We start from the raw sequence: 27,608 nt of genomic DNA on the forward strand, positions 1-27,608 counted from the left end.
CATTACACTCCTATGGAGAATGCATCTGTCAGCTGATAATTTTATCGTACGTTGTACAGCTGGCCATCTGGGCAAGCAGAAATCTCTTCAAGACCCAAATTCAGGATACCAGCATCCCACTGTACGAATGGAGTGTATTTTCCTTTTAGTCTTCGCAATGTTTTTTATGTTTACTCCCAGCATTATTTTCAGATGAACATGAATTAAATTCTTATTTAAATACGCGTGCTTGGGTTATAGTTTCTATAATAATTTGGAAAGATTAAAAACACACTTTAAACCAATCTGGACCTCTCCGATGCACCAGAGATGAATACTCATAAGGCCATTCCACACAGAGGCCTGTTTACTTTCGTCTTAAAATTTCACATGATTTCTCTTTCATAATCTGCTTAAAATCCACTGTCCACTTATTTTGAACACTTTCTCTAATACTGAAACCAAATATTCGGGGCTGATAAAATTATTCAGTTAATTTCATCACAGTTTACCCTACCATCCACTTTCACAAAACCCCAGCCTGCTTACAGGAGCACATCAGGAGGTGGCAACCTCTCTAACTCCTATAGATTTTATTTTCAAAAGAAAAACTTTAGTTTCTCCCAAATTATTTTTTTCCCAATTTAAAGCTGGACTAGAATATTTTAGAGGTCTTTTCCAACCTGACTCATTCTATGACTCTGAAATGGAGGACTCTACATTCCTAAGGCGTGCAATACACAAAGGGTTTAGGTTAAAAAAAGTGCTTAACTGACAGCTTGTTTCAAAAAAGAAACTGGGCTGATGTTCTCCACATGTTCATCACATTCTCCACCTCTTCTACAACATAACACAATTTTTTCAGTCTTTCTATATAATATAAAAATATGAAGTCTTCTTCCCATACCCCCACAACTAGACACAGAGAAAGTAAAAGTGTTTGTGGCTGAAGGTAGAGAACTCATGTCCCACAAGCCTGACAGCTCTCAAACTACTCTGGACCTCTAGTATGCCAACAGAAGCAGACAGAATACAGCTTTAAACACATTTCATCTGATATATATCATATTCACTATTGCTGTCCATTGTGAAACAATTTCATTAAAACAAAAGTAAAGGAAAAAACCCAGCTAAACAAAAATCCCTAGATAAACTGGTGGATTAAGCCTATCAAAACCAGGCCATGCTTCCATTGCCAATCCCAGCCACATGTTCCCTATCTCTGTGTTGTACCCGTCATTTATGCCCATGAGATCATAGACTGAGTAATGCAGAAATCTAATGCAAATAAAATTAAGCCAGCCAACAAAACAAAGCAGTTTGTAGCCAAACCTGAACTGTTTTGCCACATGATCGCTGGTGCAAGGAAAAAGGTAGGGACAACATATGGTGAGGATGGCAAGGAGGAGACTGGGATCATGCAGCTGCCCAGACAGACTGATTTAATTTGTCACAGAATGGTATAAGTTAGTGTTTGCAATCTAAAAGTGCACAAATAAAAGCTCAAAAAGCTTACAGAGTTCCACTTTCTACTGATTTCTTTGTCTCCCCACAATAATAAAACTTTTCTGTTTTTCTAATTTGGTTGCATCTGGTTAGGAGAGAGAATAATCCTGGGCAAATGTGCACAAACTGCTCAGTGACTCAGAGCTGTACATATGATCTAACGATTAGAGCCTGCGTTAGCACAGAGACTTCATATTATTCTTCAGTTTCATCAGTAACATTTAATAGCTGCAAGCTAAATTAGCTGATTTTTTAATCACATTTGTGATATGGACAGACTCCTCTCTCCATATCTATTGCAGCCAGTATTCACAAAACAAAACAAATTCCTTGCAAATATTTGAGAAATGACTCATAAAAAGGGAAAAAAAAAAAAAAAAAAAAAAAAAAGCAAAAAGAAAAGGAATGAAGCAATACAAATTGAAGGAAGGAAATCCATTGGCATGTCTTAAAAAGCATTAACATTGCCAGCTAAAATAATATTGTAATTAGCAAGGGATTTGGAATCTGTACACGTAAGAAATGATACAACAACCTGCTAACTGGAGACAATACCATTCAAATGTTACTGAGGAACAAAGAGTGGTACATAATTATGTGCAAGGAGTGGGAGGGTTACAAGAAATGTTTCAATCTGGTACACTGAACCACAGCTGAGAAAAGGCTAAAACAATAACCTTGAAAACAAGCATTAATAAGCTACTGTCACAGCACATGAAGGATAAAGAAGAACGTGTTTCCACAGTGAGCCACATTTTGCATACAAGCAGACCTACCTTTCACAAGACAGTCATACAGATATATACATACTATTTGTATACACAGGTGAAAAGTGAAATGTTGCTTTAACATTAACTAAAGAGAATCAAGACTTCATCCCAGGACTGCATATTATTAAAGGTACTGTAAAAACAGCATCATAGTTTATAGCCTGTTTCGTAATAATTTTGAAAATATTAGTTGGGAGAACATACATGTGGTCTTTTTTTCAGTTTACACTTTTTTTTTTTTTTTAATTACAACTGTAAAAAAAAACAAATGCGATTTGTTTGAAGTCACGAAAATGTGACTTCTGGTGCCTATTCTGGAATTAATAATTGCTAGTTGTCCCTGAGAGACAGCATCAAGCAACCTCTCCTAACAGTGATGTAAAAAGAAATTCATTAATACTGTATTTGCAGAGCACTCAGATACCACAGCGAGCAGCACCATGGAAAAGCCTATGAGGAAATAAATCATTCTGTATTCAGTGCAGGATCTGGCAGATGTGCAATAAAGAAAGCCTGGAGACATGCATTAAATACGAAGATAAAAAAAGATTCTACCCATTACTAACAGAAATAATATCCCCTGAATGAGCATCATCTCCCTTAGGCATTAAATGTTTGATGTATTCTCATTCAACACAATGGAAAAGCCGTCTGATTAACTAATGTAGTAAGATTATAGCAAGCACCAGTTAGGTATTCCATGTACAAGATAGCACTAGATAATGTAATTAAAGTCTATCATAAATATATATTCTGGGGGCTAGTATTTCCTCATTTCCAAATGCTTATTTTTGCTACTAAATAACACTCCCACACTGCAACAATTATTAGCAAAAGTACATTATCCCAGCACTCAGAGGTTCCTATCACCGCAGCTCTAGGTGTGTGGGCACAGTGAATCAATCTGTTTCACTCTGATGCTGCTTGACTGCTTCTGTCACTAAACTATCCAGCTTTACAGCTAGCTCAAGCGAGTCAGGAGTGTAAAGACGGGACAAAGAAAGGCTCAAAGGTAGTGAAAAAACCTGCAGGTTCCCAGCTAGTTCAGATTTCTGTACTGACATCGCTCATCACTCTGTAAATTACTCGTTTTATTTCACTCTATAACAGGTCAGTTTTGCTCTCCTGTCCATGTAAAATGTGCTTTATCTTACCCCATCAGCGCGAATCTGAAGTCGAAGTTCAACTTTCACCTGTTAGCCAGCAGGGGGGACAGCGGGAAGGAGGGATGAGCGAAGAGGACTAGGATGCGGTCTTGGGTTGGGAAATTCTACCAAAGGTGCTTTCTGCAGATCAGAAATTGGGAGAAGAGCCACGGGGACTCCACTCATGTCTGCCTAGAATACTGAAATACCTGATAGAATAATCTGGCTGGCAGGCATAGTCTCAGTATCCATGGTGAGGTGCAGCAGAGCTGTTACATGTTCTGACTATTGCATGCAACCTGCTTTAGAAGGACGAGGATAGCCTGTGCTTACCTAGCAAGGGGAAGACAGGCTCATGAATATGTGAAACTCCCAGAGCCCAATGAGCTATGTATGTGATTTCTCTCCACCAGCTTGATCTGTTAGCTGGTGAACCATGGAGTTGGGCTTGGACCCTCCTCTGCCTATTCAGACATGCCGTGAGAGGGACTTTGGGTCTAATTCAGCCAGATGTATTCTGGCTCTCCATCTTGAGAAGCTTTGAAACTTGGCAGAGCTATTGATGTTTTTACTGTTTTCTTTCCCACAGGAGAAAATAATTAGTTAAAAAGGTGCATAATATACTTTCTAAGATAAATCTGACCAGTTGCAGGGGAAAAAATATTTATCTTCATGAATATACATGTCCAAAAGATGAGTCACGGTTCCCTTTCAGGAATCAATTCTGAATAATTTCTAAAGATGCAGCTGGCCAGATCCTCACAAGAAGAGAGATTAATAATTTTAGTGGATGAATCCTCCAGCATAGCATAGTAGAATGTAATGACATGTTTGCCATCAGCTAAGATGACAGTAGCAGGTAACAGTCCTTGTTTCTCCAGCAAATGTGAAAAAAGCTAATGCAGATATATTTTCCACCCACTGTGTTATTCTTATTATCGAACTACTGGAAACTGGAGTTGCATAGCTAGCATACCAGTGAATTTCTACTTGACACAAGCAGGACACACCATGTGAGACGAACCATGAATCATCTGTTCATACAAGGTCTGCTCATTTCAACCTAAAATTAAGACAATTACATCTGATATTCTAATTGAAAGTGGCATGTTAAAACTAAGTTCTCTCTGTTCAGGAATGCAGAACTGAATAAAAATTTAACCAGTTTTCCTGGAAATAAAAATAAGGAAAAAAAAAATAAACGCAAGAGCTGGCAATCACTACATCATAATCAGGACATTCTAACAGAAATATCTGAATTTGTTGACATAAACTGAAATATGGAATGAAAAAAAAAAAAAACATTTATAGTGAGAAAAGCAGGAAGTTCCAGTATTTATCTTTGGAAAAGGCCAACAGTTGGCCTATAATTACAACGATCAAGGAGGATGGCAGCAAAACTCACAAGAATTACTACATGAAAGTGACTCTGATTCTTTGTAGCGAAGAGCACTCATATATATTGATCCCTTCATTTGAATACTCTAAAATTTCCTGTCTCAGGGATCTAAGCAAGACATAAAACCGAAAGTAATAATATAGTATAAGATTATGTTTTATTTACTTGTTCAAAAAGCTCACAGGACTGATTATCTCCCACAAACTGACAGAAGTGCTAATGACAAACACAGTTCCCTTCCCTGATTAAAATAATTTTAGCTTTTTTTTTTTTTTTTTTTTTTTTTTTTTTTTTTTTTTAAACAGGACAGCTTCTGATACTTGGTATTCTAAATAAATGGCATATCTAATATCTATTGCCCAGTACATCAATATAAATTTACAGGTTCTACCTCTAACTGTGTCTGACTGAGGGAAACTGGGGACGCTAGAGCCACAGGGAAATGAAATCACTTTTTCAAAGACAGTTTCACTGGTGTTGCTATTAAAACATATATTTCATTTTCAACACATCAGGAAAACTTAATTCCTTACTTCATAGATGTCTGTCAGAGCTGATGTATACTCACTAGCTATCAAAGGATCAGTATCACTTTTGGTCATGTAATAGAAATAATCAAAGTCCTGGAATAGGCGGTGTCATGAAGTGATATGTCTCCACAGATATTACATTGAAATAACATGTCAGTCTTGATTAAAAGGTGATCTCTAAGGAATCAGGACTTCCTCTAACAATTTTCTTTTACTTTCTTGGTCAGGAGATTACAAAGAAGTTAAATCAAAATTAACTTTTGTTGGAAACGAGTGTTGTTTGTTCTTCACCACACAAGCACATTATGTTAGAGTGCTGGTAAAAGTAGCAACTGCTTAGATTAATTTATTTTTAAGAATTCCCTTTGCGATCCATATATTAGATAAATCTCTGTCAAAAATGATTATTGTCAAAATATATAGGTTCTTGTTGCCATTTAAAGATGTATCCTACCCTTAAAAATCAGATTATTTTTTATATCAGATTATATAGATTAATTAATGTATTATCATTCAGGAGAAACGTGTGTGAGATTGTTAAAACTCTTTAGGTATTGTAATTTCTTTTAGCATTTTAAAAATTCTCCTTGCTGTTTTTCCACACATTGTTACATAAAACAAGTTTAGTCATGTAGCGTCAGCGCGTAATCCCTCTTTGGTTAGGGATTTTGAACTTCCAAACAATCATTAAGAAAGCAGGCACCTGAGAAATACCTTTAGCACAGAAACATGTGTCAGTCGGCTAAAGCTGACTAGTATTTTCCAGTGCTTCAGAATCATCAGTAGCATAGACATGTTGGTTTACTAAATTATTTTGCTGTTGCTTAAAAGAGGAAACTATCTTGTCCCACAGGATGTAACAGCAACATCTCAAGTTACATTGCCTACTATTAATATGGAAATAATGGCTTTAACCATCTATCTAAGCACCGCACCACATTTTTAACCACTTGCAAAGTGCAAGCCTCTACTTCAACTACAATAATAGTTGTAGAAGTTCCCAATTTTTGATAACAATGCACCAAAGAGAGGTATAGGATTATTGGACAACACTGCTCAACAACAGTTTGCATTTTATGTATGCCATTCGAGCCTTCATTTAAAGCAAAAGAAACATTACGTAGCAGTCAATAGCATAACAACATAAAGACCCTGGTCTTACCCTTTGTTTTCAAGTCATTTAATACTTTTGATTCCACAGGCAGGATATCACTCACTAGTTTTATCTCAATATTTCGAGATGCCAGTTCAAGCAATTTTTCAAAAAGACGCTGACCCTAGGAAAAATAGTAAAGGAAAGCAGAAATTTTAAGATAGAATTGTTTAAGTAGCATATCAAAAATAAATAATAATAAAAAAGAGGCACATTAAAACAAAAAATGTAAATGTGTATAACAGCTGAGTAAATATGTTCCAAAATATGGTTAAATCTAACCTAAAGGTTAGAAAATTACTATTCTGAAGGACAAACTTGCTTCTTCCTTTTCCCAGACTGTGCAATACTATCAATGACAGGTGACACACACAGAATGAGGTGTCCAGTTCTGCATAAATGTATTTTTACATTAGCTTTCTTATAAATAATTACATTCTGTTAAACTAGGATAAAAATTGCAAGGAAAAGATTTACAGATTACACATATTTTTGTAATGAGTAATTTTTTGTAAGTGGTTCTAACCATAGTACAAAACATTTTCTTGTAGTCACGTTTGTTTTCAGATGAGATATACCAGGAAGGAGAACAATAATGTAAATGTATTTCATACACTTCTCCTTTTTACAATGCTTTAACTTTATTATGTGAGCCTTATTTCTAACAAAACAAAAAAAGGAATATCATACTCAACTGTATACATGTTAAAACAGAAATCAAGGTAATTGTTTCATATGAGAAATAAAATTTTCAATCAAGTCACATTTTTCCACGTCCAAGAAGCAAATAAAAAGTAGACCTTTGCATAGTAAATATTTACTTTTTACGTTCATATCTTAAGCTAAAGGAAAATGCTTGGTTAGAAGCATCTAGCTACATGATGTGCAGAATAAAAGAATAAAATATCCAATGTACTACTGGATATTGTGCCATGGTTACTACAGCCACAGAGAGCCTGCTTCCTTGCTGCTGTTTGAACTTACTACAGCAGGCACCACTTACAATTAGCAGTATTGTACAAAAAATCTTTGGGTTTAATCAGCAGACGAAGTGTCTGCCCTAGCTACATAGCTCACATAGATTCAGTGTTGTGCTGGTCACAAGGAAAAATCCCGTATGTCAAGCTAAAGCAAAAAAAACAAAAAACAAAAAACACATATCAACTTTCAAACAGGTGGAAGCTTTCCACAAGACCATGTTAGAGAATTCTCCATACAAAACATTACTCTTAAAATCTTAGAAGGATCTTTCTGTTCAACAACCACAGTCAATGCAGAAGCAGTTAGGGATGAAGCAATCTGATGTAGTGTGTACCAACAAAACTTCAGACAAAAAACCCTCCTCCCACATCACAACCAGAAGCAGCAGTGAGGGGAAAGCCATCCTTTGCCCTGTAATTGACACTTGCAGATTGACACTTGGAGCCTTGCTGGGATTTCAGCAGTCACAGAAACCAGCTCTTCATCTGTCTATAGTACAGACATACTGCCTAAGATTCACTTCCCAGTATTTGAGTATATGAGGCAAAATAAGAATACCCAGCCTCCTAAGAACTAGGTTTCTCAATATTATAGAGCAGCCAGAGGCTGCAACGGAAACACAGAATGTTTATGTTTTACTTCTGTTACATATGCCTGCTTGCTGGCTCGAACCTACAGCACAGCTCCCTGTGCATCCCATGGCTTGCAGGAACTTAGCAGCCAACAACAGAGTTCAGCACCACTGTGACCCTGGGGCACAGAAGTGGTCCCCTTAGAGGGCCTTTCCTGCAACTGCTGCAGAATGGCACTGAAGTCAAATCTGGGACTTGCAATGACTACACTGGTTTCTGCTCAGTTTCCAGCCAATGCCTTGATCCGTTTTACCCAATCTTAGTGTGTGCTGATGTGACCAACACAGCACCCTGGATAGACCATCTAGCTGTCTGTCTCTTACAGACCAGTCTGACATTTCAGTGGGTGAACAGATCACTTGGAGTGCAGCCCTGCATTCCAATCAAAGCATCTTCTCTGAAAATACATCTCTTTTCCATTACAGAACATTACAAGCTATACATTTATCATGTTTTTTTTTTTTTTTCATCAAAATATGCTCATAAATGGTGAAACCTCACATTGATAGAAACATTTAAAGCATCTCTTGTGATGATTACAGAATCATAAACTGTGGCTGATTAAAACTAGGAGCACGCTCACCAGAAATGCGTATGTTTATACTGGAACACAAAAAACAGCACCCCACCACCCAGTGTCAGAACTGGAAATAATTCCTGCTGTCTCCTCTCACTGCATCATCCCTCGGCAGGGATCGAAACTCGTCTAGGCACTCTGTACAACTATGACAAATACACTTGTCTTTAAAAATCTGCATGTACTAAAGTAGGATACTAGAGATTCTTTTTTTCATTGTTGAAGTACCTGGCCTTCTTTTCCCATTAATATTAATTTGAAACTCAGTTTCTACACTTTCTGACATGTTTACTTGCAGTTTTACCATTTTGTTCTATGAAAAGGGAAAAAGACAGGACAGAAGGTCTGAAGAGTTTTGTCACTACTGTCAGCACATTTGAAATGCTTCTGTTGAATATAAACCCTCATGCTGTCATTCAGACCACATTTCCTTTGTGAGACAATACCAGGCTGCCGTGTGACTACGTGACAGAGATCAGAATCATTTCTATGGAGTTAGCTTGTGAGGGATGAGAAGTAGTAACAAGGCAAGTGCTATGAAAATGCAGCACGCTACTTTGTACCCTATTTGCATTTTAGCAGAATATACCATTAGGAAAAATGCCTATCCTGATGAAATATTCTCTTACACTTTCCACAGTGCTGTGTTAGCAAACTTACTGAAAAAGACAAAATAGGCTGTAAAATGTATACATCAAATGACGAGACAGACACTCTCATGGCAGCTTTAAACTACTATACATCTGAAACATCAGTCCCAACTGTACAGCAGAGTAAGCTGGTGAATTTAAAACAGACAAAAAAAGTTACTACTACCGAAAAGCTCTGAAATTCCCCCCAAAAGAATTTTTTAACTCTTACCAGGCAGACTGATTCTATCCTGGATGATTTCCCCTGCGTGCTGTTGTCTTTATTAGCATGCATTCCTCATTCAAAATAAAAGAGGGGATATACAAACATGAAAATGCTGTTTATTAAGTTTTCTAAAATTGAATTATTGTGCTCTTTGTTAACTTAGATTCCTACAATTAAGACAATGCTTAGCTTTTTATTGTGACAGAATAAAACTGGTCACTTCCAGAATTTTCTTCTGAATTTATTCTATATGGTTCTACTAATATTTTAAAATGTTATCCAATGATCAACCCTTTGGGTATATCTAAAAAACATCACTAACAATCACAGTTTACCAGCAGAAACCAACAGAAGAAATAAATGAAGAAATCCTAAATTCAACTTCTGCTATTTAATGCTGAAGAGAGAAACTCAAATGCTCTCCTCACATTCTTCTAGCAAAACAGGTAAGGAAAAGGGAGGAAATGTCAATTATTGGAATTTCAGAATTAAAAAAAAATGCTTTCACTATAAAAACTCTCATTTTTTAAAATTTCTTTTTTGTGTCTCATTCTGTAGCAGCTGAATCAGGGAAATACCTGAAGGGGAGAGATGGTTTTGTAAAGATGAGTTTACAGAAAATAAAATACACTGCAATCTCTATAGCTGTCTGTAGCCAATTTCTGCTGGTAGCCACCAGGTTTAGAGGCGTTCTTGTCTTCTTTGTACTTATTTGCATTTTTTATTAGTTGTCAAGGACAGATACTTATGCTTTGGCACTAGCATTTGTCCTACCAAACAAATCACGTAAGACCCTTGGGTGATGGCTGTCTGCAAGTGACACACAGCTCACCCTCAGAGATTCACTGCAAAGCTGGACAGCTGGCTTACCTGACACTTTTAGGTGGAGCAGGAGACTTCTCCCATCAAGCCATTTGGGAGTGCACAATAGGTAGGTAGGTAACTAGAGATAAGTCAGAACCACCTGTTTTTGTGTGATGAGTGTAAAAGTCAGGCACAGGTCTATCCTCTGATCATCTTATGGTTCTGCAAATATCCATCCAGGGAGAACTGGCTACTCACGGCAATATCAATAAGCCATGATAGCATCAATTCTTACTTGCTAAACTTAAAATGAAATTTGAAAGGGAAGACTTTTTGAAACTATATATAAGGTCACTCTGAATTAATGTTTCTAAACATGAGATGACTCAGAGGAAATTAATTGTGAAAATCATGAAATTGGAATGATTTTATGTTCACCTCTCCCTTCATTGCAACTGAACTATAAGCTATCTTTCAAAATCGTTTCCACTGTCCTCTGATATCTCTGAACATCAGACTGCCACAGGAGGATTCACATGTTTGCATTCTCCAAAAATCTCAAAGCCTTCTGTGTAACTACCCTGCTATCTTGAAAATGCACAGATGAGAACACAAAGATGCCAAAACACGTTTTTCCTCTGAATGAGAAAAGCAGGTATGGAAAGCTTACTCATTATTTTGCCAAAGATTTGTTTACTTGACCTGCTAAGCTGTGGAAGCACACAAAACGTTATAGCATCATGTATTTGCATTTGAAGACTCCAATTCAGCAAGGCTTATAAACTCAGATGCATGAGCACAGCAGCTGCAACCTGGACAGCTCAGTCAGCAATAACTGTTTCTTCAGATTTAGAACCACAGAACATGGTGAGGCAACTGGTAAGGACACAAGGTAACATAACCACTAACAAAACTGAAGAAAAAAAGGCACAAAATTCTGCAATTTTATATACACATAAGCATATATGTTTATCTATCATCCATATATATATTGGATGTGCATATATATATATATATGCATTCATGTCTATACAAAAATGCAGAAACTTCCTGCTGTATTTTTCTTCAGTATGTATATTGGATGTACATATGTATACATACATACACAGATTCATGTGTGTATATAAATACACAAACACACATGTAGAGAACATAGCTAAGCCCTGTAATAAATTGAGAAAAGGCAATTTAGCCTACTCATCTCTTCTCTAAAAATCCACATCTGTTAAAGTGCTCTCACAAAGAAACTTGCTTTATAATATGTTGTAATATTCACAAAATGAAAATTGTTAGTTATACAGCAAGATGTGGGTCCATATGGAAAATGGTTATGTCCTTAGTCTCTGCTAAAACAAGCATCATCCAGGGAACAACTAGAACTTACTCACTAAGCACCTCAGAAGCTAGAAGTTTTGCATCTCTCTCCACGTAACACTTCTCGTATGTGAGTGCAAATTACTCCTGAACTCAAATTTATAAAGACTCAAGGATATTTGACTTATACTTCTGAAAATCACCAGAAAACTGAAAATCCTCTCAAATTTGTCTTTAATTTTATTAGGGGAGAAAGCATATGCAACAATACACATTTTCTTCCCTCTTTCACACACTAAACTTGATATACCTTTTCCAGGGCAGTGATTTGCTAAGAAAGTCTGCTTCTTTATCAATTTCTTTAGCAATTAGACTGGTCAATAACAGCACAGAGTTTTAGGATGAATAGACAAGCTTGACAGAAAGATCTATCAGCTGTTCAGCCCACACTGCTGTACAAATGAGGAAATGACTGGAATATTAATCACTTTTTAAACAGAAGTAATTACTTGCTTTTGTAAGACCTATGTATTCCAAATAGATAACTAAAATAGAATATTATAAAAAATGTCTCATTTTTTATGACTTTAACAATGTATTTGGGGATGAAGGAGCAAATCCACTTACATGTATCTTCTTCCTTTCCCTGCTCTGACATTCGGCAATATCTTATAGTTTTACTTTGCATGAAAATGTGGAACAGTGAATGGATTTGATGCTTAACTGCTGAAATCCCAATTTCCAGTTTGCTATTTTTACTCTCTGTTTGGGATTTGTCAGGCTCTGCTGGTTTTGAAGCAAATGACATGTTGAATATTTTCAGACAAAAATTTTTTAAAAGATTCATGCACATACCAATTCATGCACATCCTGAAAACATCTAAAGCACTATGTCTTTGAATTTATCTGCTTGAATGACAGTACATGGGTTTGAAGTTTCTTAGGCAATAAATTTAAATAAAGCTTAGCTGCATAATTACATTGTAAAAAATCTCAATATTTTGATACTCACTAAATTTATTCACTAACTATATTCCAATATTTGTAAAAGGAAGGGTTTGGGCTACATTTTCCATTTGACTGCTCACCTCAAGTTTTCACTCATTTGAACGGACATGCAGTAGATTTATTCTGAAGACAGGTGAATGTATGCCCTTCAACTAGGCTATAGTCTCTCTAAAAAGAAGTAGCATCTAGTTCACAATTTGAAAACACAGACTATTTGAAATACTATCTTTTGTTGCTCAGAATACCAGTCACTTTCATCAGCTAGCAAAAGGCGTTTTTACTGCACATCAACAGAACTAGAGAGGAAAGTGAAAAGTTTGTGACATAGTATAGTATTGTAGATTCCTTACAGTTACCCTGCTGTCATTTTAACCCAATTCCACATCAACTGAGTGGTTTTTTGTTTGTTTGTTTGTTTGTTTTCCCCACCAAAGAATCCATTTGGTTGACAGAGATACTCTCAGCCTCTCGGTTCTTCGATATCTTAGTTTGACAGGGTGATATTAAGCGGAAACCTGCCCTTACCACCTTTCTAAGAGGACTGCTATCAAGAATTATGTGTTTGTTGGCATAGTCTCATTGTAATGACTGTCTCATTTGCTATGTATGATTTATAATTTTTCCTATTGCACATAATTGCAGAAATCCTGAACCCCTACCAAGATCCATTTTGAAAAGATATGAAGAATCATGTGATACATTTTGTACCAGATAAGTTCTAAGTGTAATTCTACTCATCTATTTGGCTGCAGAATTAACCCACATAATTGATCTTTTACCTGATCAGTTTCATCAAACAGAAAATAAGCATATGGATTTATGGATATTCCCAGATTATGGATGAGTTAATACAGGTGCAAATTTGCAGGTTTCTAAAGATTACACAATTACATCCTTTCCTAAGATGGAAGCAATATGAATATGTGATGAATATGTTTGCTAGTCCAGTGTACCACTATTCTCAGAAAACTAATGTATTGTCAGGAAAATCTTCATAAGAAAGTATTTTTTATTCATTTTTTTAAACTACCAAACAAATAGGTCTGCTATAGGGAAGGGCTGCAGCTCTAAAAAATTAATAGTGAAACAACAAAATCAGATTGTTAAAGTCCCACCCTTTTGTTAGTCTAGAACATACCTGGCATGCTGATGGATGACTGTGATTGAGGTCCCACTGGGAAGATACTATGTCAACAGACTTTTCAGCCATATTTAGCAAATTCATCCAGCCTTGGAAAAGAGACAAATGAGATGGTGCACTGTCTGAATAGTTGATCCCTTCAGGAATATTTTCCACAAGAGCAACCCTGAGAATAGATAAGGAAAAAATAAGCACTTAACATAAGCACTTTTCTTTATGAAAAAGTCCCAAATCTTAAAAAAATGTCAGGTTTGGGCCTGTGGTTCAACATCTGCTCCCAGAGGCTCTCAGCAGTTGGACACCTCACAACTCACTCTGAAGTTGCTAACTGCCATGCTCTGCACTTCCCAAAACAGTAAAATGCAGAGATGATGTACTGTTAATGTAGCAAAACAAACTAAGCTTTTGAAGCTCTGCAACATTAAACATAGAAAAATGGAGTCAGTCCTTAAGGTGAGGATGGAAAGCATGAAATCTCTTCATTCTTTGTGACTCTCATTCTTCCATTTAATTTCTCTAAGATGCACACTCCCAAGTATTCTGTAAAGGTCTGCCTTTACAGCTGGCGTTTTATTAAATAGCAGTCTCTGCATATGAATTCTCTCTTTCCAACTGCTTTAAGCTACCTAGTTGTTCTGTTTTGTTTACTTGCACATGGCTCTGACTAGGATCATGTAGTTAAGAAAAGGAGGAGGATTATGCTTTTTTATTTGTTTTTATTATTATTATTATTTAATTTCCTGTTCTTTTTGGAAGGCTCTTGATCTTACTGTCAATATTATTCAAAATGTTTGCAAATTACACACATTCACATGGATCCAAGAAGCTAAACCAACATTGTAGAGACTACTCCTTTTTGCTGCATTCAACTAAATCAAGTACTTCCAAACTGTTTCTGAATTTATTATCACTGTTAATTATCAACTTTAGCAATATAAATATGGTTTTCAAAGTTTTGCTTTGTTTTCTTTTCTTTTCAATAAGTAAATCGTTAATACAAACATCTAGTATAAATTAGAATTGGGCACTTTCTGGCTGTTAAAAAAAGGAAAAAAAAAAAAACTTCAGTATCTTCCTACAGGGTTGTATGGAAAATTTTACAACTATTTCAGAAAATCTAGTATGTTTGTGAAGTTAATACATTAAAAAATTAAAGTTTAGTAGTCTTTAACACTGGGGAAAAAAAGTATTTTGATAAAGTAAATTTGTGGTATACTATATTTTTATTTTCCTGGCTTGGCAAGAAAATAATAATAAAAAAAAAACAAAAAAAAAAAAACAGGCACAACTCCTCTTTCATTAAAACTTCAAAATATTCCGTAAAATCAAACAACATACATATTGCTAAACTACAGTTATTGACAAGGCTCTCCACAACACAATTTAAAAACATTATTCTACTGATTAACATTAAAATTAACATCATTACAGTAACACCTGTAGCACCAGCAAATTAACTGTGAAGTTAAAAATACAACTTGTTTTTTAATGTCTTCTAGTATGTTTTATTCTAAAGCATTTTAACTACATTAACTCTTGTTTATAAACTTTTCAAAATAACTAGTGCTCTAAAATGGACCTTATTCATCTATTGGCATTGCCATATTTTCAGAAAAAAAAATTTAGTCTAACACCCAACCTCTTTAGATTTGTTTCTGCTGCACTTAATACTCCTTTAGAACTTAATAAAGATTTAGTTAGATCCCTTGACATCGTAGTTACTTTCTTTTTAAACAGTTAACATTGCCAAGAGTCCCAATACAATTAATAGCTTCCATGGTCCCAGAGCTGTTGTATACAACAAGGACTGGCACCTACTCTCCAAAGAGAGAGACATCAAGGCACAAAAGGAAAAGTGATCTTTACAAGGACATTAAAAAAAATACAGTGGCAAAGATGAGAAATGAATTCATGTCTTTCTGGGCCTCTTCCATTGCCCACACAGTCACATGTGGATATGAGAGAGTTACTTTCAGTCTTCTCCAAAGACATTTATTTGCTCAGGATATTGTCCACTCAGATTTTGACCTGGCCAAGACCAGAAAGCTTAATATTATTTTTGAGATTAGGGCCCTGATCCAGCCAAACACATGTATGCATATTTCTGAGACATTTACTTCATGTTATTGAGTTGTCAACTGTCTCCAAGTGGAGATTAGTAATGGGTGGTGTTCCTCAGGGGTCAATATTGGGACTGGCACTATTTAACACCTTTGACAACGACATGGACAGTGGGATCGAGTGCACCCTCAGTAAGTTTGCAAGTGACTCCACTGTGTGGTGCAATTGACATGCAGGAGGGAAGGGATGCCATTCAGAGGGACCTGGGAAGGCTTGAGGGGTGGGCCAGTGCGAACCTCATGAGGTTCAGCAAGGCCAAGTGCAAGATCCTGCATCTGGGCCAGGGCAATCCCAAGCAGAAATACAGATTGGGTGGAGAAGGTCAAGGTGTCAGGGTCAAGGTGCCTCTTGGTAAGGAAGCTTGCCCTCACTGTTGGGCTGAACTTGCTCTTCACCAAGAGACCAGCTCCCAGCTTTTCAATCTGTCATTCAACACACTAGAACTAACTAAGGGATTTTGATTTGCAGCTTCTGCCATTTTTTATTTTTGGTCTGACTATATAATAGAAGCCAAATGCCTTCCAGTTATTGAAACCATTCTTCAGAATGGATAGTATCTATTAATATATTTCCCAGTCTTTTTTTTAAGCAAAAGACTTAAACTGTATTTTTTCTTTAGCAGACAAAAGACACTGTTAAAACGCTGTCTTTGGAATTCAGACATTTCCTTGTAGTAGTGAACTGATTTTGACAAAAACAAACAAACAAACAAACAAAAAAAACACAACACAAACGACAAATCAAAACAAACCACCCTCCCCACAATATATTCCCTTTTCCTCTCAAAAACTCATCACCAAGCTCAGAAGTTGAAAGAAAACACAAAAACAACTACCTAAGTTTCAAAGATTTTGCCTTCATAATCCTCCCTCCTCCTTGGGCATAACAGCAAAGTTCTAGTGCTTAGTGAAGAAGAGCTTTGTTAAACTTTCCTCATAAAAGTTTGAGTTCACAAGTCCCAGTTTCATCAATGAAAGCTGTTTTGTTCCAATATGACCCACAAAGCTCTTTTTTGAATATGTAACAGAAACTTCCAAGAGAGCAGGTCATTTGCAGACTTCATGGAAGATCAGACACGGTGACATAATTTATTCTGCTAAAGTGACCTATAAATAAAGCAAAGCAGGATATAGCAAGATAGTTAAAGTAGACTTTACCTATGCTCAAAATCATTAGCACATAATCTTATACCTGTTGGGTGAAGTATCTTTCCCCTCTCGGATTTCCTATTGTTTTATCTATTTAATCTGATTAATGCCAACATAGGCTTCAGTTACATAGCTGAATATTCTCAAGTATACCTCACACAGACTGAGAAACCTAAAAGTAACGTTATATGATTCTGTGAAGTCATAGAGGGAGACAAGGATCAGAGCTAAGATTCAGGAACAGAAATGTGGGAAGTGGTATATGGTATCTAATGCCTACCAAAGAATAGACCTTAACCTATATAGTAAGATGCTTCTAAGCCCAACTACATGACTTGCATTTAGAAATCTTAGTTGAATTCTCTCCCAGGCTAAGGATTCTCCTTTATCTTTGACAGTTCTTTGGTCAGAAAGCAACAAGGTTAATTTCTGATCTTACATCAATTTTCTTCCTCCGAAGGAAACAGAGATGGTCTTTGCTTAGGATCTTGGTTAATTAGATTAGAAAGAGGACTAGGACAGTTAAAATAGGCAGAGGCAATATGCCTGTCCCTTCAATAAACTTAGGTTATTAACAAACGTTTATAGCTCTGTCTGTTGAGAAGTTCAGCTGTAACGATTATACAAGTATAAAAGGCAAGTTGTTTTGTTTTGTTTTTTTTAAATTCAAACTTCATACCATATTAAAATATTAAGCTGCTGAGTGTTATTCACTCCAGTTAGTATCAATCCAGAGTCTTACACTAAAGAGCATACAGGTCTTAGGCACTTGAGTGTGTCCATGACATCTGAATTTACTTACCATTAAAGGGAAGAAATGTAAGAATACATTGGAACCTTTAGTATGAGATAATAAAGAAATGAAAGATAAACAGACAATACTTTTCAACACTTTTGCCCTAAGGCCAATTCAAACATGAGAGGGGAGAGAGAGAAAAAAAAAAAAAAGGAAAAAGGAAAAAGAGGTGTATCAGCCGCATCCCTAAATTAGGGTTCTATTTAAACGTGACCTTTTTTGACCTCTCTCTTTCTTAATACAGAAGCCCTGGAACCACCAACCTCTGACAGCTCCTCAGAAAGTTCCAGCTCTTCCTTTATACTCCACATTTTTAATACCTACTCAAAACCTACCATCTTTCTGACATTTGTCCTTTCAGTTTTTACTATGTCACCTTCGAGCCTTCCACTTCTTCCTACGTCATGTCATATCAATCCTACCGCTCTTCTTCCTCAGGTCTATTCATTAGCTGTCATGTTGGCCAAATACAATCTTCTCTTTAGCTCAACAGAACCACAGCTGCAGTTCTTGTTTCTGAAAGGGATTAAGAAATATTCTTCCAGACAAGGTATAAATACTATTTCAAAAACACGCAGAACAAACTCTGACTGCATTCAGAGAAAAAGTGTCCAAAAAAAAAAAAAAATAAAAGAGGTATTGACAGTTTATCAATACATTTGAACATCCCATTACACTCAGTGGTAAGGATTTGGAAGGTCAAGCCCTGCATTTCTACTTGAGACCAAACTCCAGAGCATAAAGTTATGTAGTGTATTTGGATAATTACATGGCATATCCAGTAAAGAAAAAATAAACTGTGTATTATAGATATTTACTTTGCAATTAATTCTTTACTCTAATTCTTTTAGTATAAGTTATAAAATGTATCACGTTTACATTGTTGATTTAAATTTTAAATAAAATGTTTTCCCTTTAAATTAATGACATAACACAATGATTAAAAGTGAAACGGAGAGCAGGTAAGATTGAATTGAAAATGGATTGTGAACTCTAAGTACTCAAAAGCACCTACATTATTAGCATCTAACTGAGAATATCATGAGCTCTAACACTGAGAACCTCAATGGGCTGCGCATACATATATATGTGTGTTTGTACGTGTGCATGTGCCTGAATATATGCACACTTCAGAAGCTCTTGACAGATATTTGCTTGTCTGCTTTTTCAACTTTGTTCACAAAGACTTTGATCTCCAGAGAAAAAATCTGGGATGCTGAGTGCCTTGCTTAAGATGATGCTTCAAATTTGATCTGCAGTGAACACAGATATGTTCAGATTTCTTGTGTTAAATATACTTTTCTGCAAATGTGCAGCATAGGACTCCAGGCCCTTTATCTGAACATTTCTGAGTATTCAATAGAGCAGCCTAGTGTGATGCTTAAATTGAAAAGCTGCTGTCAGTGTCTCCCTAACGAATACAGGATTCTGTGAAATCAGTGATAACACTGCAATGAGCATATTTACAGTTATTATATTAAGAAATCAAACTCTGCTAGAATTCTAGGGATATACAGCACCAGCCTTTGATTTGAAGGAAGATTCTTCATCTCTTGATTGTCTTTATATTCTGAATCTGGCTGGATATCCTTCTGGAAGATAATGGTAACCATATAAGATATGAGGATAAAAAGGTGAAAAACTTACACAGTGTGTGCAACTAAATGTTCTAAAATCAGATTTCCTAACTTTCCTTTCCCTGCCCATATGAATTGCAACCTAGTGGGATACATGTATAAGGAGCGTTGCTTAACAGCACATAATGAAATACAGCCACAGCTATAGCATGCAGCAAAAAGATATTCCTTCCAGCTGCTTTAAGCCAAGGAGACATGTACCCGTTCTGGGCTTCTGCTCTTCATCAGAAGTGGTCAGTGACTCCTCAGTCACACCTGAGGCAGTGCAGATGCCACCAGGACATCCTGGCACAAAAAGAGGCCACAGCATTTTATGTCAAAAATGCAAGGCAGGTAAAGGGTTTGCTAAGTAAATGTGTACCTAGAGATGGTTAAGCTGTCCTGCACCTACTGTAAAAGGTTTGTCCAATCTGCCAACCTGTGGCCTAAATTCTGTGAATATGGTTTGTGACCAGGCTCAGAACACAAAGGGATTGCCTGATCCTATTTAACATGCAGCTGCAGGAGGTAGCAGTGGCACAAGAGTTGTAATAAATAGCCCTGCCTACTTCAAGTGTTCACTGAACTCCAGTCTTAGGCACTTCAGCTAATGCCTAAAATTAGCAGTTGCCTTTTAGCTTTCCCCTTCTAAGGCTGTCCCTCTTTGCAATTAGTCTCCTTCCATTTTTTCTTATTGGTCTGCAGAAGCAATTAAAGCAGGCTAACTATATACACACTCATATTTTAACTCCACCACTTAGGCCTTTTTATGCTTTCCGTAATGGACTTGGAGATCACTTTGTTATTGTTGTTCCCACATAACTGCTTTCATGCCCACTCATCACGATGTCTACAATGCCAAATATAGCATGTAGACATGCACAATGCATCAGTCACTTTGAGTGCCAGATTCATAGTTGGTACAATATAAAAAAAAAATAAACATTTCAGTCAGCAGTTACCACTGTGGAAAAATATTGGTTTTCACCAACTGAAGACTTGGCTTAATTCTCTGGGACTACAGAAAAAATAACGATAAGCACTCCAGGAATACCTTTTCTCTTTGAACTGTCCTATGGATCATTACACAAGAAAAATATCAGATAGCCTTCTTCCCATACCACCATCACCAAAAAGGACGTACTCCAAAATAAATAAATAAATAAATAAATAAATCCTACTGTTTCAGCTTCCTTTAGATGACAAGCAACACAAAACTTGTTTTAACACATCACAGGTATTATTTTCAAATGAAAGACCCACTATACATGAACACAAATCAACTAAGGTTCAAAGCTGTGAATTCTAATTAAATGTATTTTAGGTGATATTTTAGGTGTCCTATTTAATCATTTCTCTTCAAGGGGAATACTGAAAGAACCAATGAGCACCAGATCATCAATACTCCAATCCAGCCTGTGTCAGCAGCTCTGATGACCCTCTGCATTACCTCAACAGAGATCAGGATTGGAATGTACCACATCTTTAATACTAACCTAAAGGATCAGCACCCAGTTAAATATATTTACTCTTCAGTATAACAAAAAAATGTGTCTGGATTGACTGATAAGGACACTAGAGATGTCAAAAAGATGGCAGTTGAACCAAATCAGTGCAGGATTTATCTGGCTGCCCACGTACTGATGGGAGCTGACATTTGAAAATTAGTAATCAATTAAAAGGTCAACATACATGCTAGTCTTGCAATTCTTTGCTTGCTGTCATAATTTTAGTTTGCACCCTGCTTAAATTGGGTAATTCCCATATTTTTATCAGAGAAAAAATTAAGACTCAAGTGAATTTTGCTTCACTGAACAACTGCTTGTCTGAAATACTCAAAAATAGGTCTCAAATGAAACACAGAGACACTTTTATGATAAAGAAAGCAACAGTATTGCTAGACATTAATCATCATTCATTTTAGAGTAGACTGAATTTCACTGTAACTGAATTTCACATATGAAAAGCCACAAGGATACAGAGGTCAACTGGTGCACATGATGTTCTGCTTACAGTTTTATGCATAGCAGCTATAAGCCTTGGGGATACGTGTGAAATTCATTTAATGGACACAGGCTAAGAATGGAAATTGCCATCTGCTCCTCATACATTTGGGCTTTCTTTATAACAATAGCCTAATGGAAATGTGTGAGTATGTCCTAGCCACAAGAAGCTATAAACTTTGGCTGTGACACACCTCTGTCCTCTTCATGGCTAAAACACACTGCAAAACTTTTTGTCATCTTACCATGTGTCAGAACCTCCCTTTAGACGGTGATTTCCCAATACTGTTTAAAGACAACATAAGGAAAACAGCTGGCATTGTGATCTTATGAAAAATATAAATAGCTGAAAAAGGATGCGAAATCAGTGTTTGCATATGCCTGACATTTATCTGGGGTCACAACAGCAATTTAAAAGCTCACATCTTCTCTACAAAACTTTAGATAGCATAACAAATTTCTTCCATCAAAGTCTCTCTATGACTACCACAACTTCATTCTTTCTTCCCCTTATTTCTCATTGTTTCCCTCCCTCAGCTTTTTCCAGGTGCACTGACCTTCATTCTGGTTCATTGTGGAGCATTTTGTGACAAGGAACAAAGAATTTCTCTTACAGTTACCCCTTCATTTTTTTGATGTTTTATACAATGAAACAAACTTTGCTGGTCTGCACTTAAAATGCATCATTTTGAATGAACTATTCTCTCTTCGGAAATTTTCTGTCTCACACTCTTGCAAGAAGAAATTTTAGGAAGCAGCCAGAGTGGGGTACCATAGTCCTTTTGTGTGGGTCCCTTTCTGGGACTAGCCTTCCCAAAGGCAACTGACTGAGTCCTGTATGTTTTTCTCTGGGCATTCAGAACAGCTTGTTCCAACCACATGCCATATTTTCTTTCACATCTTTTGCTCTAGTTCTTCTACACATTGAACTCTCCCACTCCCTGGCTCCTCCTCTCCTTGTCTCCCCCTTCTGCGTATTACATGCTAAGGGACCCCTTCACCTTTTGTTTTGCTCCTTTTAGTTCCCTGATCATTAAATCTCTACAGAATGACCTCCCTGGCAGAAATCAGCATTGCTATGAAATCTGCAACACACTTCTGCGTTTTCTGTTTTGCTCCTCCACCATACCTGATTTGTCTATGTACAGTGAAATCTCGTCATTAGTGGGATTCCTTGTTACACTAGCATTCATGACAAACGCAGGGGGATCCATCTGTAGTAAATTTCTAGGAAGTATTGCAGAAGGAAGAGGTAGCAAGGGCCTGTGAAAGTTTCCACTGACAGTACGTAATATTCAGGGACAGACTTTTAAGTACTAATGCCTAAATTGTCATCACTCTTTGTATCAGAGCCATGAAGCAGGTCTAATTTGGCTTACTTTTTTTTTTTTTTTTAAGGGCATATATTGATATCTTGGCAGCTTCCCAATACTGTATCAACAAGCACAGCACCGTCAACTAAGATTTCTAATTATTATTTCTAGTGATAGTTCTTTGAAACTTTGCCACAGATTAACGTTAGCTGCAGCAAACAGGAAAAAACAGATGGTTACCAGACCTCCAAGCAGGTTAGATGGCAATACAGTAAGCCAAGCCCATGTGTAGGGACTTAAGTAATAGCTCCTAACTGAAATGGAAAAGGTTTCCTGGGTGATCAAGTCCCCGTCTTTGCTACTTCAGTCAATTTTTCATATGCTCTTATTCTTAAATTTTCCAGATGAGGAAAAGATATTAGAACTTCAAAGTGTTTGTATCTCCACTTTTCCTACTGGAATATTTTATCTTATCTTGCTGCTCTCAGACGCAGAGACCTGCCTCAAATTATATCCTTTTACGTACTCTATCCTACATCTTGAGTAACCCATCTGCTACCCCAGAATTCCTCTCTCCTAAAATATTTTTATGGAAGACAATCATTTTCCTTCTTAGCTTTCACCCTTCACAGCCAAGTGCCCTTAGTTCCTTTTTATTAAATATGCTCTTCATTCCTTGAACCTCCTCCTTGTTTTTACTTGCACCTACTCAGCATGAGTTCAATCTTGAACATTCACGGTCAGACTTTTACTTAGCAATCCAGATTAAAATTTACCAATGCCTTTCAAACTGGCGTTACTATTTCATTTGCAATTCTGGGTATACCTTACCTGCAGTATTGCACCTATCCCTAAGCAATTCTCTCTTCTTTTATTGCAGTTTCCCTAAGGAGCTGCTTCCATTAAACAGTGTAACAGGAAGAATCTAGTGAAATTACACTTGGACTATTGCCTAGGAGTGACTAAATCAAACTGTTAACCGAAGTGGTATGTATATCCCAATGAGAAACCAAAAGACATATTTAAGATCCATTAAAATCTCACAAATCTGAAAGACTTTTCCCATTCTCAGTTAGAGAAAAAAAGGTATTTTTGGATCACCTATATTTGTTTTCTACCTCCAGATCACACATCTTCTGGTTTGAAGTTAATTCTAATGATGTCTGCAGGGAAAATGTATCTTTAGGAGGCTCTATAGTCAGCTGGTGTTTAATTCACATACCTAGTCAGAAAGCTGACTAAATCAGACCTCTGCCATTCCCTGCTTCTGTATGACTGCTGTATTACGTGAAGTTCAATGAGTAAAACCAAGTGGAAAGATGCCAAGAATGAACAGACCAATTAAGTACCAGATGAATGTTGAAATGTGTAACAGACTTAAGAAAACCTTTTAACAACTCTTTTTCTGAAACTGTAAACATGTTCCAGCAAAACAGCAGACAGTTAAGATAGCTGTATTTCTCTCAAAGTTGCTTCTGAGGATATTTTGTTGTTATTATTTTCAATTTATCCAAGAAGACAGTAACCACAGAACCTAAGCTGTGATAAGCTCCATGAAAAATGAAACTTAAGAAATGTTGTGAATCAGAGAGGACAAATAGAAGGTGAAAGTACAGGAAAGTCTGGGAAGAGCAATTTTGAAGAGTTAACTCAGTCCCTGATAAGAAATGATATCATGATTGGGATCTGCAGAAAACAAAATTAAAGAAATTCTACTGGAAGACCAAGAATTAACCCTCGGCAAAAATACTAGAATTTGCCAGGAGAGAGAATCACTTATGTTGTATTGAATCCCGTGGAAGGCAGACAGCCCTCTGAGAAGTGAACATAAAGAACTCATATCTCTAAGGGACAACTTGATTGGAATTTTCTCTGTTGCAATTTGTATCCATGGCATCTTGTCCTATTACTGGGCACCCTCAAGAAGAGTCTGGTTCTCTTGTCCTTATAGGCACTCACATAGAAGTTGTAGAAAACACTGAGATCTCTCCTTTCCCTGCTTTTCTCCAGGCGAAACTGTTCTCTCAGCCTCTCCTCATACTAAGCAATCTTCTCTCTTGCCCTGCTGGCTATAATCCTGTTGATAAAGGTCAGTATGAAGTTGCCCTCCTCTGACTCATATTCAGCTTATTGCCTGCCAAGAACCCCCAGATCCTTCTCTACAAAGCTGCCTTCTAGCCAGTTACACAGGCTTATTCCAACCTGGGTGCGGGACATTGCATTTTCCCAGTTCTCTGGCCTGTCAAACTTTCTCAGAGCAGCAAAACAACCTTCTAGCACATCAACCATGATTTCCCCCATCAACTGGCATAGCCTAAAAACTTGCTGAGGCTCAGTCTGTCCTACTGCACAGATCATTAACATCTTACAGTCCTGGCCCAGTGCTGATCCGTGAGGGATGTCACTAGTAACTGGCTGCCTGTTGAATTTGTACAGATGACCACAACTCTCAGATGTACAGATGACCAACAACGTAGCTGATATTCCTCCTCGTTTATGCTCTTCCTTGATGAAATAACGATGCCATTAACCAGACCATCAGCTGAATAAAATGGAAGAAATGAATTCTCCCAAAGTCACAAATACAAAATGTGTCACGTCTGTATAATATGTAAGTGAAACCAAGCACCGTCTGATTACTTGAGCATGGTACAATAACTTCTTAAGATTATTTTGACATTTACAGAAGTAGAATTTGCAAACTACAGTCCATGAAAAGATCTGCAGATCTCATCCTATCTCCAAATAGGTAGCATAAGCACAGAGCCATTTTCTTTAATCCCTACCAAACTCTTTAAATGCAAAAAGAAAAATGTTGTCAATGAGAAATGAAATTATTAATTTAGGAAAAAAGATTCTATGATAAGGGCTACTGATATTTCATGCTGCTTTCAAGTAATCAGCAATCTGAGAAAACTAATAAAGTTTTTCATCTAATGCCAGTCAAAGAAAATTAAGCAGCCTGTGCTAATGCTAATGGCAAAATAAAATGCCCTGCCCTATTACAGATGTTCCTCCAGTTCTTCATTTGTAGCAGCCCTTCTTGTTTTTTATCTGCAAATGAATTATTTTGCACTTTGTAATGTTAAGTTTTGTATGTTTTCTAGAACTCCAGACTATAAGGTCACCTCTTTTTCTTTTACAGGCTCAAATGGCTTTGTTTTCTTTTTAGAGGATCTGTTGACCTACAAACACTACAGCAAAGCATAACACTTCAAGTAACCTATCCCAAAGAGACCAGCCTTTCATCACAACAGATAAAAAGAATTTTACTTGACTTAATCATGCATTATAATGACTAAATTAAGAAAATGGAATACAGATGTAATGTGTAAAACTTGCTTGCTACAATGAGATATATGGAAATGATCAATTAAAAATTACAGAGCAAAACTTCTAAGACAAGAAAGGTAGGTGGGTAAAACCAAAAGTAAAGCTTATTTCAAAGAAAATTCAATAGGAACACCAAGTAGTAAATATATTCCCCAATATATCCCAGTTCAGCAGCTGTTCTTATAAAAGGATCGGCCATTTGCAGCTGGAAATCTCTACATAAACACAGGTTCATGCACAGAGAAAAAAAAACAAAATAATCTATTATCTTAATTTACACAGAGTGATTAGATATAAAAACATTTTTATATATATTATATATATTCTAGATCCAAAATAGGGGGCTTTATGGGTCACTCAAGCTATTCCTTTTCCCTCTGAAAAAACTCCAAGTGATTTCATTTTCCCACCTCCAGGATTTTTCTGCCCCTGTATTTTTTCAGTTCGCTTAACTACAGGTAGGTTCATCTGGGCTGCCAGCAGCACCACTCAGGCTAAACTACCACTCATTCTTTTCTTATTCTAACAGCTACCATAAGCCATGTGCTATAGCATGTAACAGGAAATAATACAGGCTTACTAACAGAGTAAGAATTAACTGACAGTTCCACATGGCTGAAGTTTTATTTTCCCACTACAAGCCAGAAACATTAGATGAAAACTCAGCAGTACTTTAAGGTAGGAATTGCCTTGCTCCACACCAATCTTCCCAGGATTTCTACTCACTCTAGCATATTTCCTATGATGACTATTTTAGAGATTTACTGAAAGGTTATTAGATCTAAATTTCTTATTAGATCTTTCACCTTACCACCTAGGACTTGCTCAATCTTTCAAACCTCCATCTTCCTGTCTACTATTACAAGAAGATTTCAGATCTTCTCTGTTCCCAGCACCTCAGGGATGAGAAAGAGCAGAGGACTTACTTCTGTGAACCAGTACACTAGTTATAACGGATCATAAATGCTTCAAAGCAAACCAAAAAAACAACGCCCCTCACTCCCCAGCAACAACACTTTCCTGAAAGCAGATTTCCTACACCCTATTTCTCTTTAAAAAAACATGCCAATTGATAGAGATGCTCTCACAGGGCAAAAATCTCCAAGTATCTCTCCATCCCTTGGACCCAGCAGTTGCCAATAAACACCACAACACCACAATTGATCAATGAGCACAGTATCTTCGAAACAGAGCCCCAGTTACTCAGCTCCAAAGACAGAGACAGGGACAAGGTTCCAAAAAAGGTTATTTGAATGGTGATGGGTTTGGGGAAGGAAATAAAATATCAGGTCACCTCTCCTACTTGTCCACTGGCAGGCAAAGACTTCTTGCAAAATTGATGGGGTTCTTCTTGCCCTCTCAGATGCATGCCAATTTTTTATGGAAACTGTGCACTTCCAAGAATCCCCATGAGTCTCTTCCCTAAGAAGGCAGATGGTGGATTGTGGTGAAGTAAAGCAAATTAAATACTAGTCTCCCTAATG

At 36.8% G+C, this 27,608-nt stretch overlaps 1 protein-coding gene across 16 annotated transcripts in view; it reads right to left on the reverse strand.

The window, feature by feature from the left end:
* PLD5 (phospholipase D family member 5) overlaps positions 1-27,608 on the reverse strand; it is a 317,026-nt gene that overhangs the window by 58,078 nt on the left and 231,340 nt on the right. For all 16 annotated transcript variants that reach the window (XM_084515097.1, XM_084515090.1, XM_084515086.1 and 13 more), the window contains 2 exons: positions 13,792-13,960; positions 6,492-6,606 (listed from right to left, as the gene is read on the reverse strand). In XM_084515097.1, the coding sequence (XP_084371223.1) occupies positions 6,492-6,606; positions 13,792-13,960 (284 nt within the window). The remainder of the gene's footprint in view (positions 1-6,491; positions 6,607-13,791; positions 13,961-27,608) is intronic.

Source organism: Aythya ferina (genome assembly GCF_964211825.1).
Source record: "Aythya ferina genome assembly, chromosome: 3".
NCBI lineage: Eukaryota > Metazoa > Chordata > Aves > Anseriformes > Anatidae > Aythya > Aythya ferina.